The 26,675-nt window shown below is 36.2% G+C and overlaps 5 protein-coding genes and 1 long non-coding RNA gene across 7 annotated transcripts; 2 read left to right on the top strand and 4 right to left on the bottom strand.

Moving 5' to 3' along the window:
- The first annotated feature begins 3,143 nt into the window (after positions 1 to 3,143).
- On the top strand, positions 3,144 to 8,474 carry LOC145233096 (uncharacterized). 2 transcript variants are annotated; one of them, XM_080097761.1, is made up of 7 exons: positions 3,144 to 3,248; positions 3,572 to 3,711; positions 3,912 to 4,144; positions 4,366 to 4,498; positions 7,629 to 7,766; positions 8,103 to 8,198; positions 8,268 to 8,474. In XM_080097761.1, exons 1-7 carry the CDS (start codon positions 3,146 to 3,148, stop codon positions 8,304 to 8,306), a joined length of 882 nt encoding a protein of 293 aa, XP_079953887.1. In that variant the 5' UTR covers positions 3,144 to 3,145; the 3' UTR covers positions 8,307 to 8,474. The 2 variants fall into 2 exon arrangements, with proteins under 2 accessions (XP_079953887.1, XP_079953886.1); XM_080097760.1 differs by having other exon boundaries at positions 8,103 to 8,474.
- On the top strand, positions 5,216 to 7,323 carry LOC145233095 (uncharacterized). The gene has a single exon (XM_080097759.1). The coding sequence runs from the start codon at positions 6,150 to 6,152 to the stop codon at positions 7,224 to 7,226; it is 1,077 nt and encodes a 358-aa protein (XP_079953885.1). The 5' UTR covers positions 5,216 to 6,149; the 3' UTR covers positions 7,227 to 7,323.
- Positions 8,475 to 8,523: 49 nt separating the features above from the next.
- On the bottom strand, positions 8,524 to 11,720 carry LOC145233094 (RNA ligase 1-like). Its single transcript, XM_080097758.1, has 6 exons — positions 11,307 to 11,720; positions 10,886 to 10,995; positions 10,595 to 10,730; positions 10,044 to 10,262; positions 9,741 to 9,925; positions 8,524 to 8,989 (listed from the first exon to the last, which is right to left on the bottom strand). Exons 1-6 carry the CDS (start codon positions 11,506 to 11,508, stop codon positions 8,756 to 8,758), a joined length of 1,086 nt encoding a protein of 361 aa, XP_079953884.1. The 5' UTR covers positions 11,509 to 11,720; the 3' UTR covers positions 8,524 to 8,755.
- On the bottom strand, positions 11,600 to 14,309 carry LOC145233097 (transmembrane protein 150C-like). The gene is made up of 6 exons (XM_080097762.1): positions 14,214 to 14,309; positions 13,545 to 13,700; positions 13,308 to 13,407; positions 12,714 to 12,897; positions 12,455 to 12,480; positions 11,600 to 12,123 (listed from the first exon to the last, which is right to left on the bottom strand). The coding sequence occupies exons 1-6, from the start codon at positions 14,273 to 14,275 to the stop codon at positions 11,962 to 11,964; spliced, it is 690 nt and encodes a 229-aa protein (XP_079953888.1). The 5' UTR covers positions 14,276 to 14,309; the 3' UTR covers positions 11,600 to 11,961.
- A 1,433-nt stretch (positions 14,310 to 15,742) lies between these two features.
- Positions 15,743 to 18,166, bottom strand: LOC145233064 (uncharacterized). Its single transcript, XM_080097726.1, has 4 exons — positions 17,824 to 18,166; positions 17,514 to 17,666; positions 16,971 to 17,098; positions 15,743 to 16,507 (listed from the first exon to the last, which is right to left on the bottom strand). Exons 1-4 carry the CDS (start codon positions 18,079 to 18,081, stop codon positions 16,282 to 16,284), a joined length of 765 nt encoding a protein of 254 aa, XP_079953852.1. The 5' UTR covers positions 18,082 to 18,166; the 3' UTR covers positions 15,743 to 16,281.
- Positions 18,167 to 22,520: 4,354 nt separating this feature from the next.
- Positions 22,521 to 26,552, bottom strand: LOC145232034 (uncharacterized). The gene is made up of 2 exons (XR_013860816.1): positions 25,256 to 26,552; positions 22,521 to 23,547 (listed from the first exon to the last, which is right to left on the bottom strand). It is a non-coding gene; the product is annotated as an uncharacterized LOC145232034 (long non-coding RNA).
- Between the last annotated feature and the right edge of the window lie 123 nt (positions 26,553 to 26,675).

The following is a 26,675-nucleotide window of genomic DNA, read 5'->3' as shown; positions in this document are numbered from 1 at the left end:
AAATTTTACTTGCAGTTAGGCATATTTGGTATGCAACAAACTAAAATTACCTTGTGTCATATAAAGGTGCGGCCCGCGATCTAATCTTGGCAGTTATATTTGCCCCTACGGTGACAAACATTGCACACCCCTGCACTATAGGAATACTTATTTCGTAAAGTTACTAGTAAAGCGTTGAAAAAAACAGGGCTAAATGTGGAAACTGTTAATAAATACACACAAATGGCATGTAATAGCTGTTAACTTGCATAAGAAAAAATATGTAAATTGGGTGTGGTCTAGCAAAATTGAAATGTTATTTTCAGGTAAAGCAACACTAAAAGTATTGATCCAAAAACGCGGTTGGTGCCTTATGATCAGGACATAGGCTACCGGAATATTTTGTCCCTACACTTTTAATCTTCGTTTGTTTTCAGATTGGAACCAGCAACAGACAAACACAGCGAAGGCGCCGTTCCCTACGTCGCTTACTTCAAGTCCATCCGTACACTGTAAGTATACATTCAATAACAAGCAAACATAAATAGGTAAATTCCGACCAACCAGATCAATTGTCACCATAAGTATCCATCGCCCATAGACGCAATTCACTTCGATTTGAAGTGTCCTTTAATCCCACTTAACTGAATACAGACTTGGTCGCATTCTTCGATTTCAGGCCCGTGTGAACAGTTTGGAAAGAGAGACGGCTTGGTCGGTGAAGGCCAAGTTCAGCGTGACGAAAAATGGGAAACCGTTAGCCAGTGAGGAGGTTGTCAATAATATGAGGTAGGTAAGCAATGCAACAGAATTTGCCACGGGTATAACAAACGTGCTATAAGACGTATAGTTTTGGTTGGTTGCTGTATTCTCTACTGGTACTTACGTTTGGTGTCGAGAAATAAGAATCAAAATTATTAGTTTTGAAGCCCTGAAATCTGCTGTTTAAGTAGCACGCTTTAAAACTATTGATAGCATAGAGTACTCAGATTTAGTTATCACGTTAGTTTGACATCAACCCTTCTAACTACAGAAAACTGTCTACAAGTCAAATCTCAGAGGTCATTGGTTTTCCAGTACTCTCACACGTTTCCCAAGTGGCAACAACCGGAATAACGGTGATTCCAAAGAGGCCGAATGTAAAGAGCTTTTTCACAGGTTTGCTATTATTTTTATCCTCATTGAAAATGTTTGACATAAAAATATAAAGGTTTTATCGAATTATTGACCTATCAAAAGTAAATAACCTAGGCTATACGTGTGGACGTCGTTGTATAGCATACCACGGGGAAAAAATGATTAAAATAATAGTTTAAATGGCCAACAAAGCGTTGACTAACCGATGTTGTCACTTCCATAGCAGGAATATTATACAAGAAAGTGTTTCTTGTTTTACATTTTTAGTCACTTTTGCAGAGTTGGTGTTAACAGCTGTCGTGATGAGTGCGATCATAATCGGCATTTCAACCAGCTTCGTATTCTGTTTCAAATACCCGAAGCGCATACCCAAAAAGGTTTGCATTTTTTCAGATCGTTATTGCGTTCAAGGACAACTGTCAGCAAATTCATTTTATTTTTTGTCTTTACGCATTTTAACGTTGTTATGTGATGAGTTGCAACTTTATCAAACCAAGTTGGAAAGGTCAATTTACCTGTAAAACATTTTTGCAGAACAACAAGGTTTGCAACGTTGAAGGGATGATAGAAAACGGTTCCCTTAGTGCTTCAAACGATGATTCGACCAATGCGTTTCTGGGAACTGAAAACACTGCTTCGAACGCGTGTTTGAAAGATTTTCCTATGTGAGTCTATTTTACTCCCACATACAGAGTTTACATAAAAAGGAACTGACAAGAAATGCAATATCGAAAAAGTCTGTGTTTTTACCTTGATAGCTTATTAATCTACTGGTGTTTAAGGTTTTAGCAAGCAACATTTCTTTAAGCAACTGCAATGTCAAAAATCGATTTGGTTGCTAAGAGTAAACTTTTGCAGGACTGATGAGAAACCCTTTGAGCAAACAAAACAATTTGAGCCCTTGAAACCGCCAGATGAAATTGTATCAACTGCTTCTAAAGGTCTTCAAACCGTGGTAAACATTCAAACATCATTAAAACCAGTTGCTTTTAATGCTGGTACACAAACGACAGTCAGAGTAGAAAATGAAGCAATCCCAAAGGTTGGTGAAACTACACTTAAGGCTATTGCAGTGGTTCTCAACCTTTCGTGGACCGTGGCCCTCTAAAAGTAACTTTTGGACCTCGTGGCCCCCTTCAAGTAACCATGTAGGACCTGTGTCCCCCTTAAAAATGTAAATGCCAATTTCATATTGGAATTCGGTACTAATTTCGACTTTAAACAGGTCGAATAGAACAAACTAGAATCCGTAAAAACCTCAATATAGACAGATGGTATGTGAAATAGTAGATTAAATTAGGGAATAAAGTTAAAAAGGAAATGGATTTTAGTGGGTGTTTCTGGTGAATCTACACCCGTGGCCCCCCGGAACACAGCTCGTGCCCCCCTGGGAGGCCATGGACCCTAGTTCAGAACCACTGGGCTATTGTATTTGTCCACATTGACAAACGTCTCAACATGTACCGATAACTTATTTTTTTACTGAAAGAAGAAAGGAAAATTGAAGTCAGAGTCACACCACAAGTTAAAGGAAAACTCGTCGACTATGGAAAATAAACACGCAAGAAAACATGCACAACCAAACGAATGCCTTACGTTTCTACCATTACTACCAGAAAAGGTATGTACAGTGGGTCATACGTTACTCAAAGGTCATACGTTTGTTACCCGATAAATTTTATGTTCGTCTTAACTGATACTGGTCAATCTGGCGATCCCTACTACGAAGCTGACATGTGCAGCATACGAGGCAGGCAACGGTGCTTGTGATTCGACGACTTTCGGCGGATTCTCCGCTGAGCCTGCGTAGCTCAGTAGGTAGAGCGCGAGTCCCGGAAAGACTCCTGTCGTGGGTTCGAATTCCACCGCAGGCTAGATTTTTCTAGCCTACGCCTTGCCATATTGTGGTGAATGCTTGGTAACCGGCTGATTCGGTATGGCGCCTTCAATGGGCCTGGCGTACTGTGATTTACCCGATAAACTTACATGTAAACATCTGGTTTTACAAATTGACCAAAGGCCGATTTTCATGTTTGTTGTAGAGTGCTTAACGTGTTTGTTTTCTTTCTTATGTCAGAACATTCCTTTGATATTGCAGCCAATAGCCCAAAGATCAACCTCGAACGGAACAGGTAATAAAAAAAAACTTTAAACGGGTTAGCTTGGGTTGTTGTTGTAACTAGACCGATTCATTAAAATGCAAAACATCTTCACAAGTGATACAATTTGGTAATACTTAAAAGCATTGCATTATAATGATAAATGTGCCATTTTTCAAAAACACGAGTTTTAGGTTAAAATATGTACTCAGCATCTGATACGGTAGTTGTAAAACAGTTTAAGCTATGCTGTGGCCATTAACAAAACTGTCCTTTTAAATCGTTTTTTAATCAAATATTGTATTTTGTTCTTTAAGACAAACCAAGCGAGCAATCTTACAAACCAATACTTTCAGATCATATTCTGACGTTTAACAAATTAAAACAAAAAGAGATTGAGATTGAAAGAAGCATTAGACGATCAATGAAAGCTGAAAGCAAACGTAACAAGCGACGTTTAAGGGAAAGAGCACAAAAGGAAAGTTTTAAAGAAAAGGTGAAACTTATTTTCTTCCGTGTTTGTCTTCTGTTAGTGGCAAATTAAATTTAGAAACAAATCCATAAGGCGATTTTCTTATATTTAATAACGGCCCAAATAGAATTGAAAATTGACATACGATTTTCTTACGTCTAAAGCTTGAAGCTGATACTTTTTAGCAGATTCTATCAAACTAGTATAAATTTTCTTTGTTGTAGTCTTCCGAAAGCAGTCACAGGGACAAAGAAGATAAGTCGTTGAACTCCATCAATGCTAAAACAAACGGGGTAGTTCAGCGAGACTTTGATGCATCGTGCTTGTCGCCCCCACTCACACTACAGTCGCTAGCTTCGACTATCACGCCACAGGGAAGCTTTTCAGCGCTTCAAGCATCTATTCCTTCCAGTACTTCACAAACAGCAAGTAATACGACAAAGAAGGACAGACACCGGTACACTTGAATTCAGTTTCAATTTTCTATAGCTGCCTTATACCAAATCATCACTGCTGCTACAGTCGCAAATAGTCTACAACTTATCACAAATTACAAACCCAGTTTACTTTATTGCTTTTTTAACATTGGCCAAAAAGTTACATGTATTCTGCGACGGTATCACAAAGTATTTAGTTCACAAATAGCTCTATTTACCAAACTTGAGATAAAACTAACAGGAAACGTCGAAAGAAAAAGAAAGAAGATAAAGACTTGTTGCAAAAGAGCTTACATGAAGCGCAAGAAAAACTAGATGAGCTTATCGGTGTTCGAGAACCGGCTGTGTTCAGCCCTGCTTATCAGCAATTTCAGGTGAAACTAACATTTTTGGCATTCCGTCTAAAAACGTTGAATCAAAGTAGTAAGCGGAAATTACACGGCAGCCTCAACTTGACAAACACAATATTAAAGAAGCACGAATCAAGTCCCGTAGTAACTTAATATATAAAAAAAATACGTTAAACAACCTATTACCAATCAGTGCAGTCTCTTTTTACCTTCCCTTAACTTGGAACACTGAATGACTTGTGGTAGGGGAGAGCGGGGTAAAATGAGGTGGTGAGGTAAAATGAAGTTGACCGTTTTTAGGCGACCTACTTACGCCACCGTGCGCCGAATCTGTGTTTAGGCGGCCATTTTGAGTATCAATCTTGTCAAGGAAAGATTTTGATTTAGGCGGTTCTTTAAAAAGTTTGGAGCAAAAAAATTAAAAATAGCCTGTTTCTTAAAATGAGTGACATAAGTTTGATCCTTTTTTTCCCAAGACATACACAGTTTAGAAATAAAAATTCTTTATTTTGGACTGGTTAGTGCTGAGACAAAATAATTGGTAATGAATCAAAAAGTTTTCCAGTTACTAATATTTTTTGTGAAAGCTTTTTCTGTTCAGTACAGGCGGGGGGCAAAATGAAGTACCCCACTTCATTTTACCCCACTGTGGTATTGCAATACAACTAACCCATATTTATTGTTTTCGGCTAATACAATGGCAAGCAATGTAGTATTTTTATTGGTATAGCATAGCTGGCTAGCTGCTAAACAGTTGAGAAACAAAGAATTGGTTTAGGATTTGGAAATTGTATTATTTTTTATTTAAATGTAAGCTATTGCAGTTCGTATTTTTATTAGACAACCATCATGGCAAGAATATATAAAAGAAAAACTAATAGGCAAAACTGGTCCAAGCAAGCCATGCAATCAGCAGTATTAGAGGTGACAAACAAACATATGAGCTACAGAGAGGCATCAGAAAGTTTCCATATTCCAAAAAGTACACTTGAAAGAAGGGTGTCATGGTTCCGAAAAAGCCAGACATTAAATACAGCATGCAGGAAAGGTATGACTGTAACAGATCATGATATTTAGATCTAGACATACTGTCCCAGATTTTTCAGTATATCAGCTGCATTTACCGATTAATGTTAGGTTACTTTTCACTGTCACTGTGTTTTTTAAATGTTACCAATACTAAAATTTTGCAGAACTTGGAAGATACAGACCAATTTTTTCTGTTGTACAAGAAAAGCAATTGGTTAAATATGTCAAAATTTTGGAAGCATCACTGTTTGGTCTTACTCCAAAAGAACTTCGTGGACTAGCATTTCAAGTTGCTAAAAGAAACAACATAGAAAACAAATTTAATCAAAACACTGGCTTAGCCGGCAAAGATTGGCTTCGAGGATTTTTAAAAAGACACCAAAGCCTCTCTGTTCGTAAACCTGAAGCTACATCTGCTGCTCGTGCTGCTGGTTTCAACAAAGTAGTTGTGGGCAAATTTTTTGCATTGTTAGTTAAAGTTATTGAAGAAAATCAGTTAACGGCTGGTTCAATTTATAATTGTGATGAAACAGGTGTAACAAGCGTACCAAAGTCCCTATCCAAAATAATTTCAATTAAAGGTAAACGCCAAGTCGGTACATTAACATCAGCAGAAAGAGGCCAAACCATTACCTTGGAATTATGCATGTGCGCAGATGGAAAGTACATGCCACCCATGTTTATATTCCCCAGAAAGCGGATGAAACCAGAGCTTATGGATGGTGCAATGTCTGGGGCATGGGCAACATGCCACCCCTCAGGATGGATGCAGTCAGATCTATTTGTTGAATGGATGAAAAAATTTATTATATTTAGTCATGCTTCACTGAACTCTAAAGTTTTGTTATTACTTGATGGTCATTCCACACATACGATGAACATTGACGTTATTGATTTGGCTAAGAACAATGGAGTCATAATGCTTTGTTTTCCACCGCATTGCACTCATCGGCTGCAGCCTCTTGATGTGAGCTTTATGAAGCCACTGAGCACTTATTATGCTCAAATGGTCAAACAGTGGTTAAGAAGCAATCCGGGTAGAGTAGTATCTGCTTTTCAAATAGCAAAGCTGGTCAGTGAGGCATTTTTGCAAGCAGCAACTATGCGTACTGCTATTAATGGATTCAAAACAACCGGTATTTGGCCAGTAAATGAAAATGTCTTCGATGAGGCAGATTATGCCCCCTCGACAACCACTGATATTATCCCATCTAAGATAACCACTCCTTCAGTCACAACACCTCTAGAAGATCTGCCTTCAAATAACCTAGTGCTAAATGCTGAGCCAAACATGGACAATGCGGCCAGTATCACTGATACTACATCAAATCTTGATTTGTCATTTGCCCAATCTATTTGTGATGTGATGCCAATTCCAAAAGTCAAACAAACAACTATTAGAAAAAAAAGAAAGAGAGGTTCAACAAGTATTTTAACTAGCTCCCCTTACCTGTCAAAGCTGAAGTTACAAACACCAAACAAAGAAAAACAACCTAAAAAAGGAAAACACTGCAAGAAGTCTTTGAAGTATAAAAAAGCTGCAAACAATGTGAAAGTTGATCAGGAAGAAGATGCAGCCTGCTTATTTTGTGAGGAATTATATTCCACTTCTACAGAAGGATGGATTTGTTGCTGTATCTGTCATAGGTGGGCACATTACTCGTGTGCTGGAGTTGATGAGTGTGAAAGGTGTATTCGCTATATTTGCGATTTATGTCAGTGATTAGGCCTGTTACTGAAAAAAAGTGTTCATTGGTTGGATTTGTTGTTGTTTTTCGCAAATACTTTGTTTATAAATGCAAAAAAACAATTTGTTGCTATTTTGTGTGTTTTGTTCTTTTTCGTTTTAGTGCAGTTTGACAAAACCTCATTTTACCCCACCCATGGGGCAAAATGGGAAAAAATGGACCCTTGGGAAATTTAAAATAACTTGTTGTTTGTAAAGTAAAGCTTGGCTATTTGGGTTGGTTTCTGTAGGAGATAGATTAAACTACCTGTCAGGTAAGTTTGGGTTCAATATTACCAGTGTTAACGAAGCTACGACGGTTTCCGCTTAAGTGTCCCATTATACCCCGCTTTCCCCTATTTTAAATTGTAAAAACTAACACAGAACCCTGTCCCACAGAAAGCAAAACGCTTAAGGTGGAAATCGAAAATCGAACCAGTAAATCTGCCCAAAGAAAGCCTGAAGCTAAAGGACGAACCAAGTTTAAACAACGAAATAAACGCATCAAATCCTACAATCAGTCATCCAAACGAAACGGTATTGTACCTAACGTGGATTTGTAATAGGACAGCAATAATAACTTAATATTCTACAAACTTGGGACACTCTTATAATTAGAGGTTCAATGTTCACGCGTACCGTGATATAATAGAAACATTGCATAAAACCAACTGTCGCCTAAATCTTACGTCTACCCCTATTCCTTGGATAGAAACATCAGTTGAACAACTCGATTATAGGCATTTGTTCCCAAAATGCACACCTGAAAAACTAACATTCAAGATCAAATATATCTTCGGCAAATAGGCCACACTACACTGTAAGGGGAAAGAATTTTGACCAGCCTTTTATAATTCCGATTTTGTTATCTAGGTTCACACTGATTTGCAAGCAAGCCGTCGAATTTTTCGTCACGACGAACGGGTCTTGAACGAAGTTGCATTGCCATCACGTGATCGTCTTAGTGACGTGGGTAGTCAAGAATTTTGTGTAGTCTTTTGTCCTGCTTTACCGCAGATTGTTAACTTTTTTCTGCAGGCAAGGTTACTTGGAATCTCACCAATAAATCCGCAATAGCAAAGCGATTACCGAGAAACTTCAAAACAAGAAAAGATGCGTCTTTTATGCTCACTTCTCAACCATATCCAATCACAAGAAACCTTAATATCCCTCGCAAGTTGTAATTCACGTACATTTTATATTTTGTTTGTGATCGACTACTCGTACAGTGCAGATGTCAATTTTTTGTGATTGGCTGCATTAAGCTGTTTTATACTGATCACGGTTCAAGTCATACAGTTGGGTTATGGTGGTTGAAGAAGACAATTTCCACCCTTTTATTACTCCACTTTAAATAAAAATCAGCGGAATGTTAAAAAAGCAAGTTACATGTCGTTTTTCTATGTATGCAAGGTATAAAAGGAAATAGAATGGCATTGGTTTTATGTTTGTAGTTCTCGTTAAAAGACCAAAAATTTCTTCCATTCAACAAAACAAACACTGGTTCACCTAATTTCACCAAACCATCACGATTCAGCAATATTCCATTTTAAACTACGTAATGATTCAAAATGTCTCATGTGCATGTTTTTCACAATATGAAATTGGCTATTTGCTTGTAAGATGTCAGAATTTATGTTCTGTAGCAAACATGAGTTGAAATGAACATGCCTTGTGCATAGGTTTGGAATTTCAGTTTCACTCAGAGCTTCCCCAGATTGATGTAAAGGCCATATTAGGCCTAAATGATGTCGATGCACCTAAGGTGGATGTCAAATTGTTTTGTTATTGCTTCTGAAAACAATATGTAAACTTTAAGAAAAGCAGCAAAACTCATTTTAAGCAGCAGTTAGTCAACCTGGTGGTCGCGACCCCAAGTGCCTAAACTTTTTCTGGGGTCGCTATAAATTCAATTTATTGGCGTTTAAAATTATAACCAAAAAATGAAACGTTTTGGTTCTAGTTCGCAACCTTTGCTCATGTTTTGCAGTACATAGCTTGGTAGCTCGTGTCACAATCTAATCATTGTGATGCAATAATCTATATAAAACAGGAGTTGTTCTACCCATTGTTACGCGATAGAGCCCATATTGTGTCCAAAATAATAATGACATATTGTGTCCAAAATAATACAGCAGGTACAGCTAAAATTGCATAAATTTAGTGATTTCTGCAAACTGGTGAGCTTTAACATGGTTAGATTAAAAAAACTTTTGGGTTCTAACATTTGAGCGTAATAATGTGCACTGGATGCTAATATTTAAAGCCTACTTAAAAATTACGCGGGCATACATAGCTTCAGTTTCGGCATTACTTGAAACAATTTTATCCCTATAGGAAAGAAAGTGGGTCGCGTGCAAAGTCTGATTTAATTTTCTTTAAAATTGGGGTCGCTTTTAAAAAAGGTTGAAGACCACTGAGCTAGTCTATTCTGAAATTTACTTTAACCTGCCAGTCTATTGCAGCTTTTACAACACTTTTAAATTTTCGAAATATGTTTTTAACACCCACCTTATACATGGTATTGTCTTTGCAATGCCAGACAATTCCTTCAACATTTCCGCAACTGCCTCTTTTGTGCTTATTTTGAAACCACTCAAAAATGTGTTCATGTTCCAGAGGCATTGGTACATGTTCTGCCTTAATGTCTCCATGAACGGAAAGCAAATGCATAGGACAGGTTTTAGATCCAAGACCTTAACATGGATAAAGTGTGACTGTAAATTAAAACATTTTTAATTTTATAAAAGCATCTGCAGGTGCACTGTTTACTGCTTAGTGTGTAGTTATAAAAACAAAAAAATATGTCAATACCATATGGATTTCCATTAATATTGGTTCCAATTAGTTCAAGTGTCATGCCATCCAGTTCAGACAAATGTTTCACTTTAATTTCGAGACCATTGCTACAACTTTCTCCAGATTCTGAAGCCCCATCAATACTTTGCAACACCAATGCCAATTGATTTGAATCAATGACAACTGAATGATGCCAGCAGTATTGCCTTTTGTCATGTGAAATAGGGACCCAACCTAATAAGGAAAATGACACAATTTAGGCTTAATGAGAAAGGCACTGTTTGGCACTTGGATTGGTACTTATTTGGAGTTGCTGTTACAGCTAAGTAACTCAAATAACCATACATTTTAAAGAATAAAACAAGCCGAGCAAAAAAATCAGAGCTAGTAGTATATTTGTGTAAAACATAACCATGTTTCAACAAGTGCTATTGTCATAATCAGGTCATAACAAGTAAAGGCAGCAAAAGGCATGCAACTAGATGCCGCACAAAACAAGTTGGTTTTATCACAATTGCGCCTATAACAGTGTGAAAACAGCTTTTATCTGCCAGATAAAATTTTACCAGGAATGTGGCCATTTTCATCAGGAATAGGGTATCCATTTGATTTATCAATGTCAACATTATGGGCTGGCATCCAACTTGCAGGAACTTCTTTCATATCATCAGGATATTTCCAAATAAATCTTGGTTCTGTTCCCTAAACTTACATATTGCATTGCATTGTATAAAATTTTGCTCTTGAATTTTATATTGCAAACAATGCACTAATGCGAAGAAAATGATGTGCAAAATATTTAAAAAGACTCTTTAATCAAACAGCAGTAAAATGAAACTTTGATTTATGATTTTTACCTCTTTTCCATTGGCATTCCAATTCCTTTTCTCTTGCTGAAACTTTTTGAATCTTTTGTCACTTTTTTTGTTTGGTTTCCTGTCTAGTCTGGCCCACAATGCTAATTTACCTGCATAAAACATAGTACAGTATATATAATACTATAATTTATCGTTTAGTATTTAGCTGGTTTGCCCTAACATAAACAAAATTTAAAAGCACATATTTTACTGAACTAAAAAGTATCTACATTAACAAACAGCCAAATATTGTTTGATATAAAAATATTTTTTAATGGTTAAAACAAATTGATCAGCCTTTTGTCAAAAAATTACACTTAATGAAGTGCAATTATTTTTTAACTGCTATAAACAGCTAAAAAAACAAAGTTTAAAAATAGAAATTTTTTACGACTTTGTAAAGTATGAAACATGTTCAAACCTTGATACTCTTTCACATAACAACATGTCCCATCAAGTTTCTCAGTAGCTATTGCCGTTTCTAGGTTTGATGAAAGCGCTGTTTTTGAGATTTCCTTCGTGGCAACTATTCTGTAGTTTTGGCCAACACGTTTTTTTGATGGAAGCTCTTCTGCAACACACTTGAAAATGCACTGTATTTTTCCCTGTACACCGTTTTTCATTGCAAAATCTGCACTTGGAATTTGCAAAGAATGCAAAATTGCAAACCTAATAAACTAACTTGATTCGGTTTGCGCCAGATCGCAACGGTAGCTGGTAAATGGATGAGGCAAAGAAATAATCAATTTTATTCCAAACAAGTAAAGGCAAAAAAACAAGTGAAGACAGTGTTTAAAGACAAATTTCTAGAAAAATATTTCCTCATGGTTGATGGTGACGCTTTAACAAAACAGAAAAATTAACTGAACGACACTTACTTATGTCTCATCCACACAAACTAATTAAAAAAAACGGTATTTTTTATGCTAAAATGCAATAACATACTAAATCGAAAGTTTTGCTAGTAGCAAATAAGTAGTGTAATGAACGTTTTTCCCTTTTCAACCACCTTCGTGCATTTAGAAAGTTGGTATTTGATGTTGTAGCTCAACATGTCAAAATCCAGACCTGAATGTTTAGTCAATCGATTTATGTGCACCGTTGACAAGTTTTGGGAAAATGATTACACTGAGATCAACGCTTCGAATGTTGGTAAGCTCATGCGAGATTGTCAGTATATAAACCATATAAGCGTACAGCATGATCCATTCAGCTGTAGTTACTGGATGTGTTGAAATCTGAAATTATATGATATCTATAGAACTCATGCGGCAATATTTAAATTATTGATGCATTTATAAATCATTTATATTTTTAATTGGTTTTCTTTAACAACTAGAAGAAAGCTTTTAGTATAGGGGTTCTTAACCAGGAGTGCACGCACCCCGAAGGGGTTGCGAGAACTGTTCCTAAGGGGTACGGGGATGCTTGTTTTAAAGTTAAGTTACAATGGTTTTGTTATTTAAGCAATTACAGAAAGGGGTGCGAAAATTGGTTGGTGATTTGAAGGGGTGCAGCAAGGAAAAAGGTTAAGAACCACTGATTTAGTAAGTCCGCTAATATACTTACGTTTTCAAAAAAGGCACCTCGCGTAACTGTTTGATAAAAATTTGATGTTAAAGAATCTACAAATACTAAATGTTGTAAACCATTAGAATCTCGATTGTCAAAATGTAATGTAAACGTTTAAATCCAAGGTTACTACATAGTAAACTACAATGTCTAGATAGTGCGAGTTTGGTTTTACGTCGTAGCTTCATCAAAAACAGCCCAAACAGTATATTTAGTAACGAGCTAAAATAGAATATCACCACTGGTTAAAGGATACAAATATAACCAAAGATGCATTGGAACACGATTGAAATCCACCGGATGATGGTAAGCTGTTTTCTACGGGTCTCCGTATTCGCTGGCAATTTGTTAAATATTCCGATAGTGAATAGACAATAAACTAGTCCACCACCGAATGCAAACATTGCTCCCAGTTGATGTAAGAGATATGAATTCCTCAGCTAAAACACAAACACAATTTTTGTATCTGTACACCAGTTTTCAATGCGCCAGGGTAAAGCCATGGATGAGCCGTTACAAATCCAAAAATGAAAATAATATGAGCGACTAAAACCCTCATGTTGTATTGGTATATAACTTACGAAGTTGCCAAAAAAATATTGCATACAAAAAAGTGGTAATGTAGCCAACATCTATTGTCTCTATTCTTGGTTGAACAAATTTCATCATTTCCTTGCTCGTCCAACGTTTTCGCAAAAATCGGAAAATCCGTTCATCGCACACTTTTGTGTCTGATGTGACGCGTTGAGGATGAGTTTAGTGATAGTTACAAAGCAAGACTTTCTTGAACAAGATACACTATAAACACTATCTAGAGAAGAAGATTAATAAAATGTTCTGATCTGCTTACCCCAAAACATCCGGCCATAGATCCTCCGAATGATTGCACAATACAAGCACAGAACGCGCAAGTGTTTAGAATTAGGTGGCCTCGCACCAACGCAACGTACCTTTAAAGCGCAAAAAATATCGTTTTCTTTGTGTTAATTTGATTTTTATTTCATCCACAAACTTAAAAAAAAATTAAATCATGAAAACAAGTATAAACAAAACCAGTACACTACTATATGTAAACACTCTATTTTACCTGTAAAATATGTAGCCCTGTACCAATGTAGTAAAACAATACCAGTTCATGACCATTGCTAACAATCCAGACCCAGGAGCACGTACGCCTATTTCACTGATAAAAGGAACGGTTGATGCCGATTCCAAATGACCATGCATATAAGCCACGAAAAAGCTGCAAAAAAGTGTTTTAAAAAACAGGGAGTTAATATATATTTTGATATGAGACGGTAGACTTGCTACATTTAAGTGGATATGTTGTTTCATTGCTTTTCGGTCGATCGTGTTGAAACCTTTTAGCAACAGTGTTAATTGGATCTGGTAAACTTTGTATCTTACTGCTTAACTTTCACAAAATTGGAAAAACTGTTTTGTTAAAATTAAGTAAGCCCTGTTTGATGATCATTTTGTCAAAATTGTCTAAATCATGCTTTGGGCAATTTATTGTACACGTTAAATTGTTTGTTGACCCGCTACAAATTACCCTGCGTCGTTCTATGATTCATTTTGTTCATGTTACCATGCGCGATCTGTTGAACTATAAAAGACTATAATTACCAACATAAAGTCACTAACAAATGGTAAATTTATTGCAATTTCTGTTATAATGCTATACACTTACATTGTTTCTGCAAGATTTCTGTTACGTTACACGATCTAAACAAAATTCCTCCTATCAAAAACTTACCTGGCTATTAAGCCGACCGCCATTACAGAAAACCCTACATAGGGAATTACCGATGGATGCATTCTGACCTAATATCTATCTTATATTTATGCAATCTGGGCCTAAAAAATATTTTTTACTGGTTTAACATAACGTCAAGTTTGACAAATGTAAACGGAAACGTTTACAGCCTCTACTAAACCAGATGATTTCTGCTTTTCGGTGTGTATGTTATAGCTTGCCTCATAAACTAGACACATAATTCTTTTCAACAATCAGAGAAAATTCGCGATTTCAGTCTGCAGCTACTGGATATTTACACAAAAAACGCCTCAAAACGGGACTAAAAAACATTACATAACTTCGCTCGTCTTGTCAGTGCTGACCAGATGGATAACTCGCACCAAGTTTGTAATTTATTGCGTGACTTAACTTAAATCCTAAGCCACAACATCCTGGATTTCGCGTCTGCAATGAACACATCCGTTCAGGGGGCTATAGTATGAGAATTAATCAATGCTCGTATCTCCATCAACTAGTTGCGAATGAGCACAGTCACTGCATTCACATTTTGAAACGAATTTACGTCAAAAATCTGAATCACGCGTATTCACATTTTTAACGTGAGCAGCTAGTATAAAAATGTCTACGTTTTTTTTTACTTTTGGCCTGCAAAAAAATCACAAAAAGCTTCGGACGGAAATATCTGTTGCCAAGTAAAATATTTGATTGCGAATAAAAATAACTTATCTTAACACAAACGAATAGCAAACAACCACTGTTCCGGTCAGAAATTTTGTGTCAGAGAAAACATCGTCGCTTTATAGAACAGTGCACTTCATTAGATGAGCCGTGAAAAAATCAAGAACCTTTATTCATTATACCTTTGAACGTCACAACAGACGGGGACTGTGCTTTTTCGTTTCTGTTCGTCACTTATTTCACTGTGAGCAAAACCCGAACATCACATAGCCCAGTGGTCTTCAACCTTTTTCAAAGGCGACCCCAGTTTGCGAGAAAATGAAATCAGCATTTGCACGCGACCCCATTTTTTTCCGATAAGGGGGGAAAATGTTTCAAGTAATGCCGAAACTGCTGAAAGTATTTTCATGTAAAAATAAAACAAACTTTCAATGTAATCATTCAGCGTGTAAACGCCAATGAATTAAATTTATAGCGACCCCAGAAAAAGTTTAGGCGACCCCACATGGGGTCGCGACCCACAGGTTGAAGACCACTGACATAGCCTACGGACTAATAACTTGATGAGATTACTGGAGTAAGTTTGCTTAACTTGGCAAAGTTTAGGCTAGGCTACACTAGAGGGACAGGAACATCAAGATACTGGTTCATTTTTTTCGGTATTTTACCATGCAGCGTATCTTAAAAAAATCAATAAAGTTTTAAAATGGTCACATAAAAGTACAAATAAGCAAATTTGTTTTAATTTCACGCCAGAGAAGAAAAATTATGAAGAAACACTTCTATCAATTATTATGTAGAGCTGCACCATTTTGAAGGTCTCAAAGTGCAAAAAAATGATGAAGCAATTTCCAGGTCAAACATCGTTTATTAGAACAAATCAGCAGTTACATTACTTACAGATGTGTAGCTTTTATTTGGAGGTGGGACGAATTGTACAACACAACAAAATAAGAACAACAAAATTCACAAACTCTGTCAAATGCATTAAACCCATTTTACGAAAGTAAACTATAGGCCTAAGTGTTAAATTTTCGACCAAAATGGAAAATAGAAAAACGTAAACATTTTTGTCGTTTTTGTGCAGTACAGGATTAAATTCAATACAATGACTCAAAAATCAAAACTAGAATTTCTCAGTTCGTTGCTTTGTGGATGAAGACTATAATGAACCGTATGTCTACTGATATAAGATTTTAAAAAACAAGAAATCTTAGTGGACGATTGACACAATGAACTTAAATCGGTCAAATTTCATCAAAATTCATGTAGAATTAATCCAGATTTGGCATGATCTTGCATAAAAAAGGATTTATCAAAACAGTCAGACAAAACTTTGGATTACACTTTTTAGCAGGCAAATCACATTTTAGAAAATCAGAAGCAACTACAGTTTAGAAGGACTCAAACGTTTGTAAATCAATGCGGCGCCTGAGTGTGGTTTCGGAATATCGCGAAAAATTGCTTCGTTGGTGGTTGGGTCTATGTACTCTGCATATGTCACTTCTTTAAAAACGACAAATCCTCGTTTGCAAAGTACAGATTTGGCATAGGCTGAGTTAACGACCCCAATCAACATTGTGAATCCGCTGGATTTGGCCAACTCTTCCATTCTAGTTTGAAAGCAGAAAATAGACTTAAAAATGTAACTATTTGAATCACATATCAATAATGAGTAAATGTCGATACGTTCAAGTCAGCAGTGAAATTATTATACGATTGTTAAAGATTTATGGTAATTGTATGCTTTTGATTAAATATGTTTCTACAATTAGATTAAATACTATTTATATGATTTATGTAAGTATAAAAGCATTTTTTGTAAGGTGTGATAGAGAAGTCCCTTTGGCCTCTAACTTTGCACAGGCGTTACGCCAACGTGGGGAACACCGACTGTAAAGGCGCGCAAAATTTCTGTCATTGTGTACCGATTTAGGCACGTAAAGTTACAAACTTTGAGTAAAATGCTTAGATTAATCAAATAACACGTATGTTCATAAATGGCAATTGATCACTTCAATATTGTCCCATTTGATCAATAAAAAATAGGTTATAATATCGAACTTAAAATCAAACCTTCCATAAACATATTTAGAAAGTCCTCTTCTGCTAAACCTTGGGTCAACAATAAGAAGTTCCAACATCAAAGCCCTTTCAATATTGTTCGTTAATTGATTTGTTCCTTGTTCCACGAACTCATCAAACTACAAAAAAATGAACAAACTATTAGTCTCGGTTAGACTAGTCTTTAGTCTTAAAACATGGAGTATGTATGTCAGAATAATAAACAAAAAGTAAAAAGAGCTCTTCAAAGTATATGCCTACATTCAATACTGGAATCGGCGCCGATGCGTTAATGCAGACCAGCGATAAGAACATATTTATATACGTTATGAACCATTGCAGTCGAGGCCTGTATTCGCATCCCAGCACAGACAAGATTTTTATGGTTAATGGCTTATCACGTGAGGAAATGCTTTAAAATCCTGATAGATTCGGTATGACGTTTTCGTTTGGCCTATAGCGTACTATGAAGTCAAGAATAAAGAACGTGTCATGTAAAAACTCTGTCATCAGTTCAGCGAAGCACAATACAAACCATTGCAAAAGCCATTATACCCGACACAATTTATCCAGTCCTGGTGAGTTTCCAGACAATTCAAAATCCTTTGGACGTAGATAACTCTCTTTATCTGTGTTGAAAGAGCCAGCTAACATTTTTTTTGATTTTTTATCAAAAATTCCCAATGAAAAACCTTGAGGAAGAACTTTCTGAAAACAACCTTAGCATAAAGTATAATTCCGATTAAATTTTAAACAAAAATAATTAAAACCATTGAATTATTTGTGTATAAGTACCGTTTTGCAACTAAGTATTGGTACCATTTTCAGTTTACATTTGACTTTGTTACAGAATGCTTTTGCTTACCTCAACATATGTATTGACAAAACAGTCTTTCTCAGCAGCTGTCAACTTGACGCATTTAGCTGTGTGTTCATTTTCCAAATACAAATGCAGGAGCTTCCGTACCTGCGGCGCATCGTTTGCTGTCAAAATTTCTATTTTGTAATCTAAATCCATTTGCATTTGCCATTCCTTTGTGGAAGGTACGTTTGCCCTACTACTTTTTGTTGACATGTCTTGGTTTGTATTCATCAAGTACATACAAAAAGTAAAGACTACCATGAAGCTTTCATTTGTCAATTGTCAAGCTGCAATAAACACAAAAGAAAAAAAAGCAAAGAAGCGGAAACTGTCAAATTAATCATTGAACGTAGTTGGATACTAGCCGATTCTGACATCACAGCGGTCACGACTGCAGCTTGCGCTGACTAAATCGCTAATTGGTCGCTTTGCAATTCCTAAAATTCAGCTAGAACTAACCCCTTCTTTGTGCGTTTTATGTCGCGTTTGCAATATTTTTATTTGAATAGATAACCTGTTAGGCTTTTAGGCTGATACCCAGAAGCTGTCGGTCACTTCCAAGGCAACTATTTTCTTAAATCCCAATCGCAGCACAGTTCCACACAGTACCGTCTCCCAAAACGTATCAATGCCACCACAAACGGCAAAAACCTACAAGGCGCAGAACGCAACGTGCGCCTCAGGATAAAAGGCAGCCACGGGCATATGTTGCCTTCCGAACCTGTGGCTCATCATTTGCTGTCAAAATTTCTATTTTGTAATCTAAATCTGTTTGCATTTGCCATGCTGTTGGGGAAGATGCGTTTTCATTTCCACTTTTTGTTGACATGTCTTGGTTTGTATTCATCGAGTACACACATAAAGTAAAGAATACTATAAAATCTCATTTGGTAAGCTGCCCATTATCTAGCTGCGATAAATACGTAGATCGTCTAACCTTTCAAAGCAATTCGAAATGTAGCACCCTTGCAAGAAAACAGTAGCGAAGAATCAGCAAAGAACCGAATACAGCCTAAAAGATCATGCAACGTAGTGAAATACCAGCCGATTCTAACTGCATGACGGTCACGGTTAAAGATTGCACTTACTGGATCGCTGGTTCGTCGATTTGCTATTCCTAAAAATAAGACACAAAAAACCTTTCGGTTCAACCTTTTAGCAGCAACAGGGCGCAATTTTAGAAAATTTGCATCAAAGTCTTTGTTCACAGATGAAAAAACACTTTTGTGAATTTAATCTTAATTAGGCTTAAACTAGCACTTCTGGCTCATCTTGATGATTCTTGATCATCACGAACACGCCGAACCACCACGGTATTTTTGTCACCTAGTTCAGTGGTCTTCAACCTTTTTTATAGGCGACGCCAATTTAATTGAAAATGAAATCAGAATTTACATGGGACCCCATTTTTTTCAACACTGAGAAAAATGTTTTAGTAATGCTGAACCGAAAGAACAATTACACAAACTGTACATAATTACAAACAAATATGGCGATACAAAAGTATTACGACAAAATGGCTATACAAAAGTATTACGATAAAAGTTTTTAAGGCGTTTCATTTAATTTTAAGACATAAACCCAATTTTCGGAACACAAACTTGTCAAATTGTTCAACATTTAATTTGCACTGTTAGTGAGATGGTTGCGCCTGCATACTGTCCACAAGTTTTTGAAGCCACGGCTTGACTTTGCACAAGCTTAACCGCATGTCATGCTCCACTTCCAATGGATTACGATGTTTCGTTTTTAATACACTCATTGCACTAAATCCTGCTTCACACAGCCACGTGGTTGAAAACGGGAATAGAAAGATTTGGCATAGTTGGGTACGTTGGGTACGTTGCATAAATAACTATTCACTCGTTCTGGTGTCACCTTATATAATACAAACTTATAGTGATGAGTCATAATACACGTTGTCGAAACCCATTGTTACGCGATAAAGGCATTTTCTGTTTTTCCACTACCACGATTTAATTGCAACAGGAGGTGGCAAGCTGTAGGTACTACAAAACAAGAGCAAAAGTTGCGATCTAAAAGAACATAATATTAGTTTCATTTTCTGTAATTAATTTTAAAATGCAATAAATTAAATTCGGATCCCAGAAAAAGTTTAGGCGACTACACTTGGGGTCGCGACCCATAAGTTGACGACCACTGACCTAGTTGGCCCAAACCGCTCATGAAAAATGTAGAAGGTATCCGCAAGTTGTCACTGAACTTATTTTTATTTTGTTGTGAGGTGTAGGCCTCAATGGACCTTGGCCTATAGTTAATGTTTGATCGGTCAATACGAGCGACCAACAGATCGTTTATTAACTAATGCGCGATATCAGCATATATACCAAATTGTTCCAGCAACGTATTCTCACAATTAAAGTAGATTAGTTAATATCGTTTATACTGCTAAACAAATTTACTAAACATTTCAATAATTACTTTTGATAAACCCCTTCTGATAAATTTTGGGTCTACAATAATGCATTTCATTCTGAAAAGTGTTTCATTTCATTAGCGATTGCGGCATACTAATGCATGAACGGTCGTATACCAGGCTCGGATATGAATCCCACCGGAGAACATATTTTTGTAGCTTATATCTACGCACAAATGGAAATTCTTGGGATACCGGTTCGATTCAGTGTAACGCCTTTAGTAGACCTGGCCCACCGTCATGTCAAGAAAACATTACTTGTCTTGAAACAAGTCAAATTTTCGGAAACCCCTACGTTTTTCACGATTTCATTCGGCTTATCAAAACATACTTCTGATCTTAAATATAGTTCAAACTAGCTAGGGAAACTAAGGCAGAGTGACGAAAAACATAAACTCAAAAAGATTAAGTTCACTCGGAGAAAAATCAACAAACACAGAAAGTATCGTCGTCAAAACCATTTGCTTTCATGTCGTTAATTATGCGAAAAACAATGGTTGAAAGTTGCACAAACGTCTTGAGTGTGTAAAAAATATAAACCTAACAAAACAATTATTTCGTATTGATTCACTCTCAGGACATGGTTAAAATAAACACCAGAAGCAACAAACATAGTAATTCTGATTTTCCAAAATTAAAAAAAATCCTATCTTAGTTATCGGAAATCGCAAAATGTTCATATATATTTAAGCATTCTTTATTTCAGCACTTATAGTTTAAAAGAGGTCAGTCGTTTATAGACTAATGCAGTCCTGGTATGTGGTTCCGGTATATCGCGAAAAATTGCTTCTCCATTTACTGGGTCTCTGTAATCTGCATATAGCACATCTTTGAAAACAACAAAGTCGTATTTGTGCACCAGTACTGTTCTGGTAAAAGCTGAGTTAACAACTGCGATCAACAACGTGAATCCTTTGGATTTAGCCAACTCCTCCATTCTGAAACAAAAGAGGTTAACCTTTAGGAAGCGACAAAGCGCAATGGTAGAAAATTTGCATCAAAATCATTAGTTAAAGATACACTATAGTCTAGCACTTTCATTAAACCTAATCTTGATCATTTGTTAATGGAAAGAATAAAAGAAATCTGCAAATTGTCACTGAACTCAGTTTTGTTTTGTTGTGAGGTGAAGATCTCAATGTTAATGTTTGATTGGTCAATACGAGCGACATGCGCCAAACAGTTTACTATTAATGCGCGACATCAGTACCACATTACCCATATTATTTCAGCAACGATTGCTTTACGAATACAGTAGATTATTTAATATTTTGTTTATACTGCTAATTTAGTTTACTCACCTTTCGTAAAAAACTTTTGCAAGACCTCTTCTGCCAAATTTTGGGTCTGCAATAATGCATTCCATCATCAAAAGTTTTTCGTTTCTGACTAACACATCTGTTCCACTTTCCATAAATTCGTCAAACTACAAAAAGGTGAAAGTGCCCTGGTAATGCATATGACGATGGAACGTACGTAACATCATAAAATGACATTATGCTTTGTCACTGTAGTGGTTACACTTCATACCCGCAGTAGTTTTTCAAGACCAGGAGTGTTTTCAGACAAATTGTAATCCTCTGATTTCACATATTTCTCTCCGTCTGTGTGAAATGCACAAGCAAACAAAATTCCTGTTTCATTTTCGAAAGCTCCCAATGAAAATCCTTGGGGAACGACTTTCTAAAAAGCGATCACAAAGGCTAGATATAAGCAAACTCTCTGCTAAGAATTTTTGCGGCTTTTTACTTAAGAGTGTAAATTTGTTTGCAAATTGTCGTGTTTTAACATGTCAAATTTGCCTTTAAACACAGGACTGGGTTCTTACCTTAATATATGTTTCCGCAAAAATGCTTTTTTCTTCCTCTGTCAAATTCAAAATTTGGGCAGTCGGTTCATTTTGCAAATACAAAGCTATAAGTTTTCGAATTTCAGGCTCATCATTCTCACTTAAAATCTCTATCCTATAATCAGATTCCATTCTTAAGCGGCATGTGCCCAGCACAGAACGATTATTCACGATCACTGAGCGGCCAATATTCACCTGTGCTTGCTGTTAAGTACACATATAACCGGACTGTAGCATGAGGGTTGGTCATTTTCGTGTGCTAATATTTGCTCAACTACATTGGCAAAAGCAAGCTGTGACTGTGTCATTTTAAAATGTCCAACTGTTCTTTTCGACACATTCACGTCATACGCTTAGGGAAGTCTGTAAAAAAGGCTGCTTAAATTCGTACTCCATCTCCACGCAGTGGCAGGCTGGTTGTGAAAGTATTCATATATTTTTCTGCCGAGGCGAAAAACGGAAGAAGCAATTTGGCAGACACAGAGTAGCAAGCGGCCGGATAATCGGGTCCAAACCCTCAAGTAGGTTGGGCTACCTGCCCGATTTCGCGTTTTTAAATAAAGCCTAATGCTAATTACGACACAAATGTGGTCTCAAGTATCAAGCCAGGTCCAAATCAAGCCTGTCTTAGAAAAAAATGAGATCCCGCGCAATAGTGCACTAAGTGAAATGAAACGATTTCCAACAGAACCAAGTAAGAAAGGTATACAAAAATTTGGGGTGTAAAATAATGTAGGACAGGGAAGGAAAATAATCAATAAAATAGGGAAAAATACAAAAAACGGCAAAATTGCGCATCATTTTTGAATTACCGACAGCTACAAGCACGTACAAAACCAAAATCGCAAAAAAATCTTCATGCCTATAGGTTTGGTACAGAAAACATAGAAGTAAGAATTTAGAGTATAAAGGTTTCAATCTTTTATATACTAAAGCGGCTCCGATGTGTTGGTTCAAAATGTTGCGAAAGACTGCTTCGCCGGTTACCGGGTCTTTATAATCTGCATAAAGCAACTCTTTGTACAAGACAAATCCGCTCTTGCAAAGTAGTGATGTGGTGTAAGCGGAGTTAACGACCACAACTAACATCGTACATCCCTTGGATTTGGCCAATGCCTCCAGGTTAGGTAAAATCATAAAAATAGTAAACATTTAGTAACGTCATAACAGTACAATATTGTCGATATTGTTTCAAGGCAATCCATTCAGTTTTAAAATATTTTAAACGTTCAGCAGTTAGAGTTTAGACGGTGACAAAAAGAGTTTTTCTTGGCATGACAACTCTAGAATTAGGAGGAAAAAATACTTGATGATACCTTTTGTAAAGTACTGCAGAAAGGCCTTTTTTGTCAAACTTTGGGTCCACAAAAATCAATTTCATCATCAAAACTTTTTCATTTCGGAATAACTTGTCTGTTCCTCTCTCCATATACTCGTTGAACTACAAAACGACATGTAGGCTACAATAGTGCACAAACAAAATTACTCTTTATTAATGGTGTAAGAAAGACCGGTAAATAATTTTCCGACTAATTTATAATGCATTGTAAAAATTACGATATAATTCAGCAATTACGAGCTTAGCGGTTAATAACCTGTTTGCTACTGTACATCTGTGGAAAAATAGCTTTATGCATACGTTAGCAACGTAACACATCGTTTTCTGCTTGTTTCTATTTACTATATAATACTGAATAGGCTTCTTTACACGACAGAGTAGTTTTTTCAAGCCCTAGCGTGTTTCCAGATAACGCATAATCCTCTGGTTTGATATATTTGTGTCGGTCAGAGCGAAAATCACACGCAATCAATTTTCCAACTACCCCGGGTATGGTGCCAAAAATTCCCTCAGAAAATCCTTGAGGAACAACATTCTAATTCTATGACCAGCAGTGGTACTACTGATCATGCGATTTTTTCAATCTAATAGATCAGGTGTGGCCAACACGTCGATCGCGATCGACTGGTCGATCGTCTGCTTTTGACTGGTCGATCGCACTAAATTCTCCATTACTAATCAAAAGCTTATCAATTGAAAAACAAATTAAATAATATAAAACAGCACTTCTGACATTTTGACACAACCCACAAATGTGCAATGAGACAATAATAATGTAAATGTCACTCTCTTTGTTGGGTAACAATTGTGAATTTCGTTTGTCGTCACAACTTTAATGTTTGCGTTAACGAAGCAGTTGCAATTGATTGAGGAGATTTAAAAGTTTGAAAAATATGTACATATGCGACGTTTTATTGTTGCAAGAACTAGGTGATGCTTTATAATAAAACTCATGAATATAAATATGTGGTAATTGTCAATCAAATCTCATGCAGAAATTTGCGTTATTGCTTTGTGTAAGTGGCAGCCTAAATTACTACTGATCAGTCGATCGTGTGCAATTAAGAAAATTTTCGTCGATCTTAACGACTAACAAGTTGGCCACCCCTGTAATAGATGACCGACGACAAATGGCAAAAAAAATTCTTCGGTTATGATACAAGACGAATGTTGTACGTCTTTTAGTCACTTTACAAACATTCCACTGGCACTGACGTTTTAAATTGTCATACCTAGTATATTTACAATTATATTTTATATTTACAATTTCGTGTATTTAACATGGGTGATGAGTTAAGTTACGACCCAAAATCGCATGCAAAACAACATGATAGATTGCCGCTGGTGGGCGCCATCGTTGCGTCAAATCCCTACGAATTTGACCTGTGAAAAGTTAACCACAACAATTTAAAACTTTGAACAATGGCTCTGCTTTTGCTTTACGATCACAATATTCTTTAAAGGGCAGTTTTTACTACACAAACTGCAAACTATGAACAAATAACAACAAACATGCAGAAAAGGATTTAGGAACATTATATTTCCTGGATTTGGAAAGCGTTTAAAATAAGATAATTCTATTTTGGCACACTTTCAAAGTTATCAGTTACTTCACTTTTCATACAATATTGTATAATTTTTGTAAGGTAATTATCAAATAATAGGAGTTAAGTCAAAGTTATTCTGCCTTTCATTTAAGTGTGTCCATTGCTTATTTGATAATTAACAAAAAACATTGTTTATACATAACCTTACTGATTTAGCCACTAACAATATACAAGATACATGTAAATTTCTCAAATGTTATTACCAACTGTAAAATAACATTATGATTATTCCTCAATTCCTTGATGATCGAAGACTCTTATCTTCATGGTCTTGTTCGTTTGAGTTATAAGCACTTCTAGCCAAAGTTTACAATAAATTCAAAAAATCCAACAAAAGTTAAATGCCTAATTTCAAGCAAACTAACAAATCAAATACAACCACAATTTAAAATAAACAATAGACTGATGCTATTTTTTAATCTTACAACATAGAACCACATAACAACATAAAAAGAAAACACCCTTGGATGTAAAAGCCTTCAAAACTGTTCCTTTTAGCTCATACCATATTATTATTTTAATTCATATTATGTTGATGATTCATTTTGGTTATATTAACCAGACCTTTTGTAATAGAAATTCTGAATAATGACTTTGCAAATCATTATTTGCAATGGAATGAATAATATGTGGTGATTAAGTGCTGTGCACTATCATATTATTTTGAAAATATCAAATGCTGTTCTTTAAACTCTGCATTAACAGTTGCTATTTTAATTAATGTGATGTTGGTTCTGTCAGTACTATTTAGCCAGTGGCGGATTAAAATTTTTTGTCAGCCAGTTCTTAGTTGTATTTTTCAGTTGGTTTTGTTACAAAAAAATCCAGTAATCAGTAATGCTAACCGGTTTGCTGATCTCATAAAAATTCATGAGATGGGCCCATAGAACCGGTGCGAACTGGCTGAATCCCACCACTGTATTTAACTTTAACGTTTTTCAACCCCACACTTTAAAACTTGTCATTATTGTAGGTTAGTTTTGACTTATGTAGTGACTGATAAAAATTGTAGGTTGTTTTAAATTGATAAAAAATTATTGGTGACTGGCAAAAATAAACAAAATGCAAAAAATGCATTAACAAATACTGCATACATGTCACAAACCAACCTATGAATAAAAACAAAACACAATACTGGGCAGTAACATATATCATTCATATTTTGCAGCTTGGTCTTTAGGTTAACTTCAGGCAATCAAACCTCATTAAACGTGCCTTTCTTAATTCTAACGCTTGTTACAATTGCGATTCGCAATTTGCCAATGGCAAACAAACAAGCTAAACGGCACAGCATTGCAAACGAAGGTTCAGGCCATCATTGCACGCTTGAATGATTTTGATCACGTGGTGCATGCCGTATAAGGACAACTGCTCTGCGCGCACACGCGTCACGTGACAAAAAGCAGGAAAAAGGCGCAGGGTCTCCACGTTCGTGCCATTTCTGTGTCAGAGAAAATAGTGCTGTTTAGAAGGACGCGTGCATTGTGTTTTGTCGATAACGTGCATTGCCTGTCTTAGTTGTTTACAAACAATTGCTACAGTTGTTGTACGGTAGTGATCTGGATTGTTTTGGAAGGAAGTGAATACTTTGGGTCTAGCCAGCTGAATTGTACCGCCTGTAAA

Source organism: Phallusia mammillata, chromosome 6 (assembly GCF_965637545.1).
Source record: "Phallusia mammillata chromosome 6, kaPhaMamm4.hap1.1, whole genome shotgun sequence".
Lineage (NCBI taxonomy): Eukaryota > Metazoa > Chordata > Ascidiacea > Phlebobranchia > Ascidiidae > Phallusia > Phallusia mammillata.
Note: the sequence above shows the minus strand (reverse complement) of the source record. Positions and strands in the feature narration are given on the sequence as shown.

Bases quoted from the DNA above. Each gene is read 5' to 3' on its own strand.
- LOC145233096 (XM_080097760.1), top strand. From the start codon at position 3,146: ATGTTTGTTGTAGAGTGCTTAACGTGTTTGTTTTCTTTCTTATGTCAG. The intron at 3,712-3,911 runs GTGAAACTTATT...TCTTTGTTGTAG, and splicing joins AGGAAAGTTTTAAAGAAAAG to TCTTCCGAAAGCAGTCACAG. The intron at 4,499-7,628 runs GTGAAACTAACA...CCTGTCCCACAG, and splicing joins CTGCTTATCAGCAATTTCAG to AAAGCAAAACGCTTAAGGTG.
- LOC145233095 (XM_080097759.1), top strand. From the start codon at position 6,150: ATGTGCGCAGATGGAAAGTACATGCCACCCATGTTTATATTCCCCAGA.
- LOC145233094 (XM_080097758.1), bottom strand. From the start codon at position 11,508: ATGAAAAACGGTGTACAGGGAAAAATACAGTGCATTTTCAAGTGTGTT. The intron at 10,263-10,594 runs GTAAAATTTTAT...TTTCCTTATTAG, and splicing joins TGAAAATGGCCACATTCCTG to GTTGGGTCCCTATTTCACAT. The intron at 8,990-9,740 runs GTGGGTGTTAAA...CATCCACCTTAG, and splicing joins AAGACAATACCATGTATAAG to GTGCATCGACATCATTTAGG.
- LOC145233097 (XM_080097762.1), bottom strand. From the start codon at position 14,275: ATGCATCCATCGGTAATTCCCTATGTAGGGTTTTCTGTAATGGCGGTC. The intron at 13,701-14,213 runs GTAAGTTTTTGA...ACTTTTTTGCAG, and splicing joins GCGGTCGGCTTAATAGCCAG to CTTTTTCGTGGCTTATATGC. The intron at 12,124-12,454 runs GTAAGTATATTA...ATATAATTTCAG, and splicing joins GAGGTGCCTTTTTTGAAAAC to ATTTCAACACATCCAGTAAC.
- LOC145233064 (XM_080097726.1), bottom strand. From the start codon at position 18,081: ATGGTAGTCTTTACTTTTTGTATGTACTTGATGAATACAAACCAAGAC. The intron at 17,667-17,823 runs GTAAGCAAAAGC...GGTTGTTTTCAG, and splicing joins TTGTCAATACATATGTTGAG to AAAGTTCTTCCTCAAGGTTT. The intron at 16,508-16,970 runs GTTTGATTTTAA...CTTTCAAACTAG, and splicing joins TCTAAATATGTTTATGGAAG to AATGGAAGAGTTGGCCAAAT.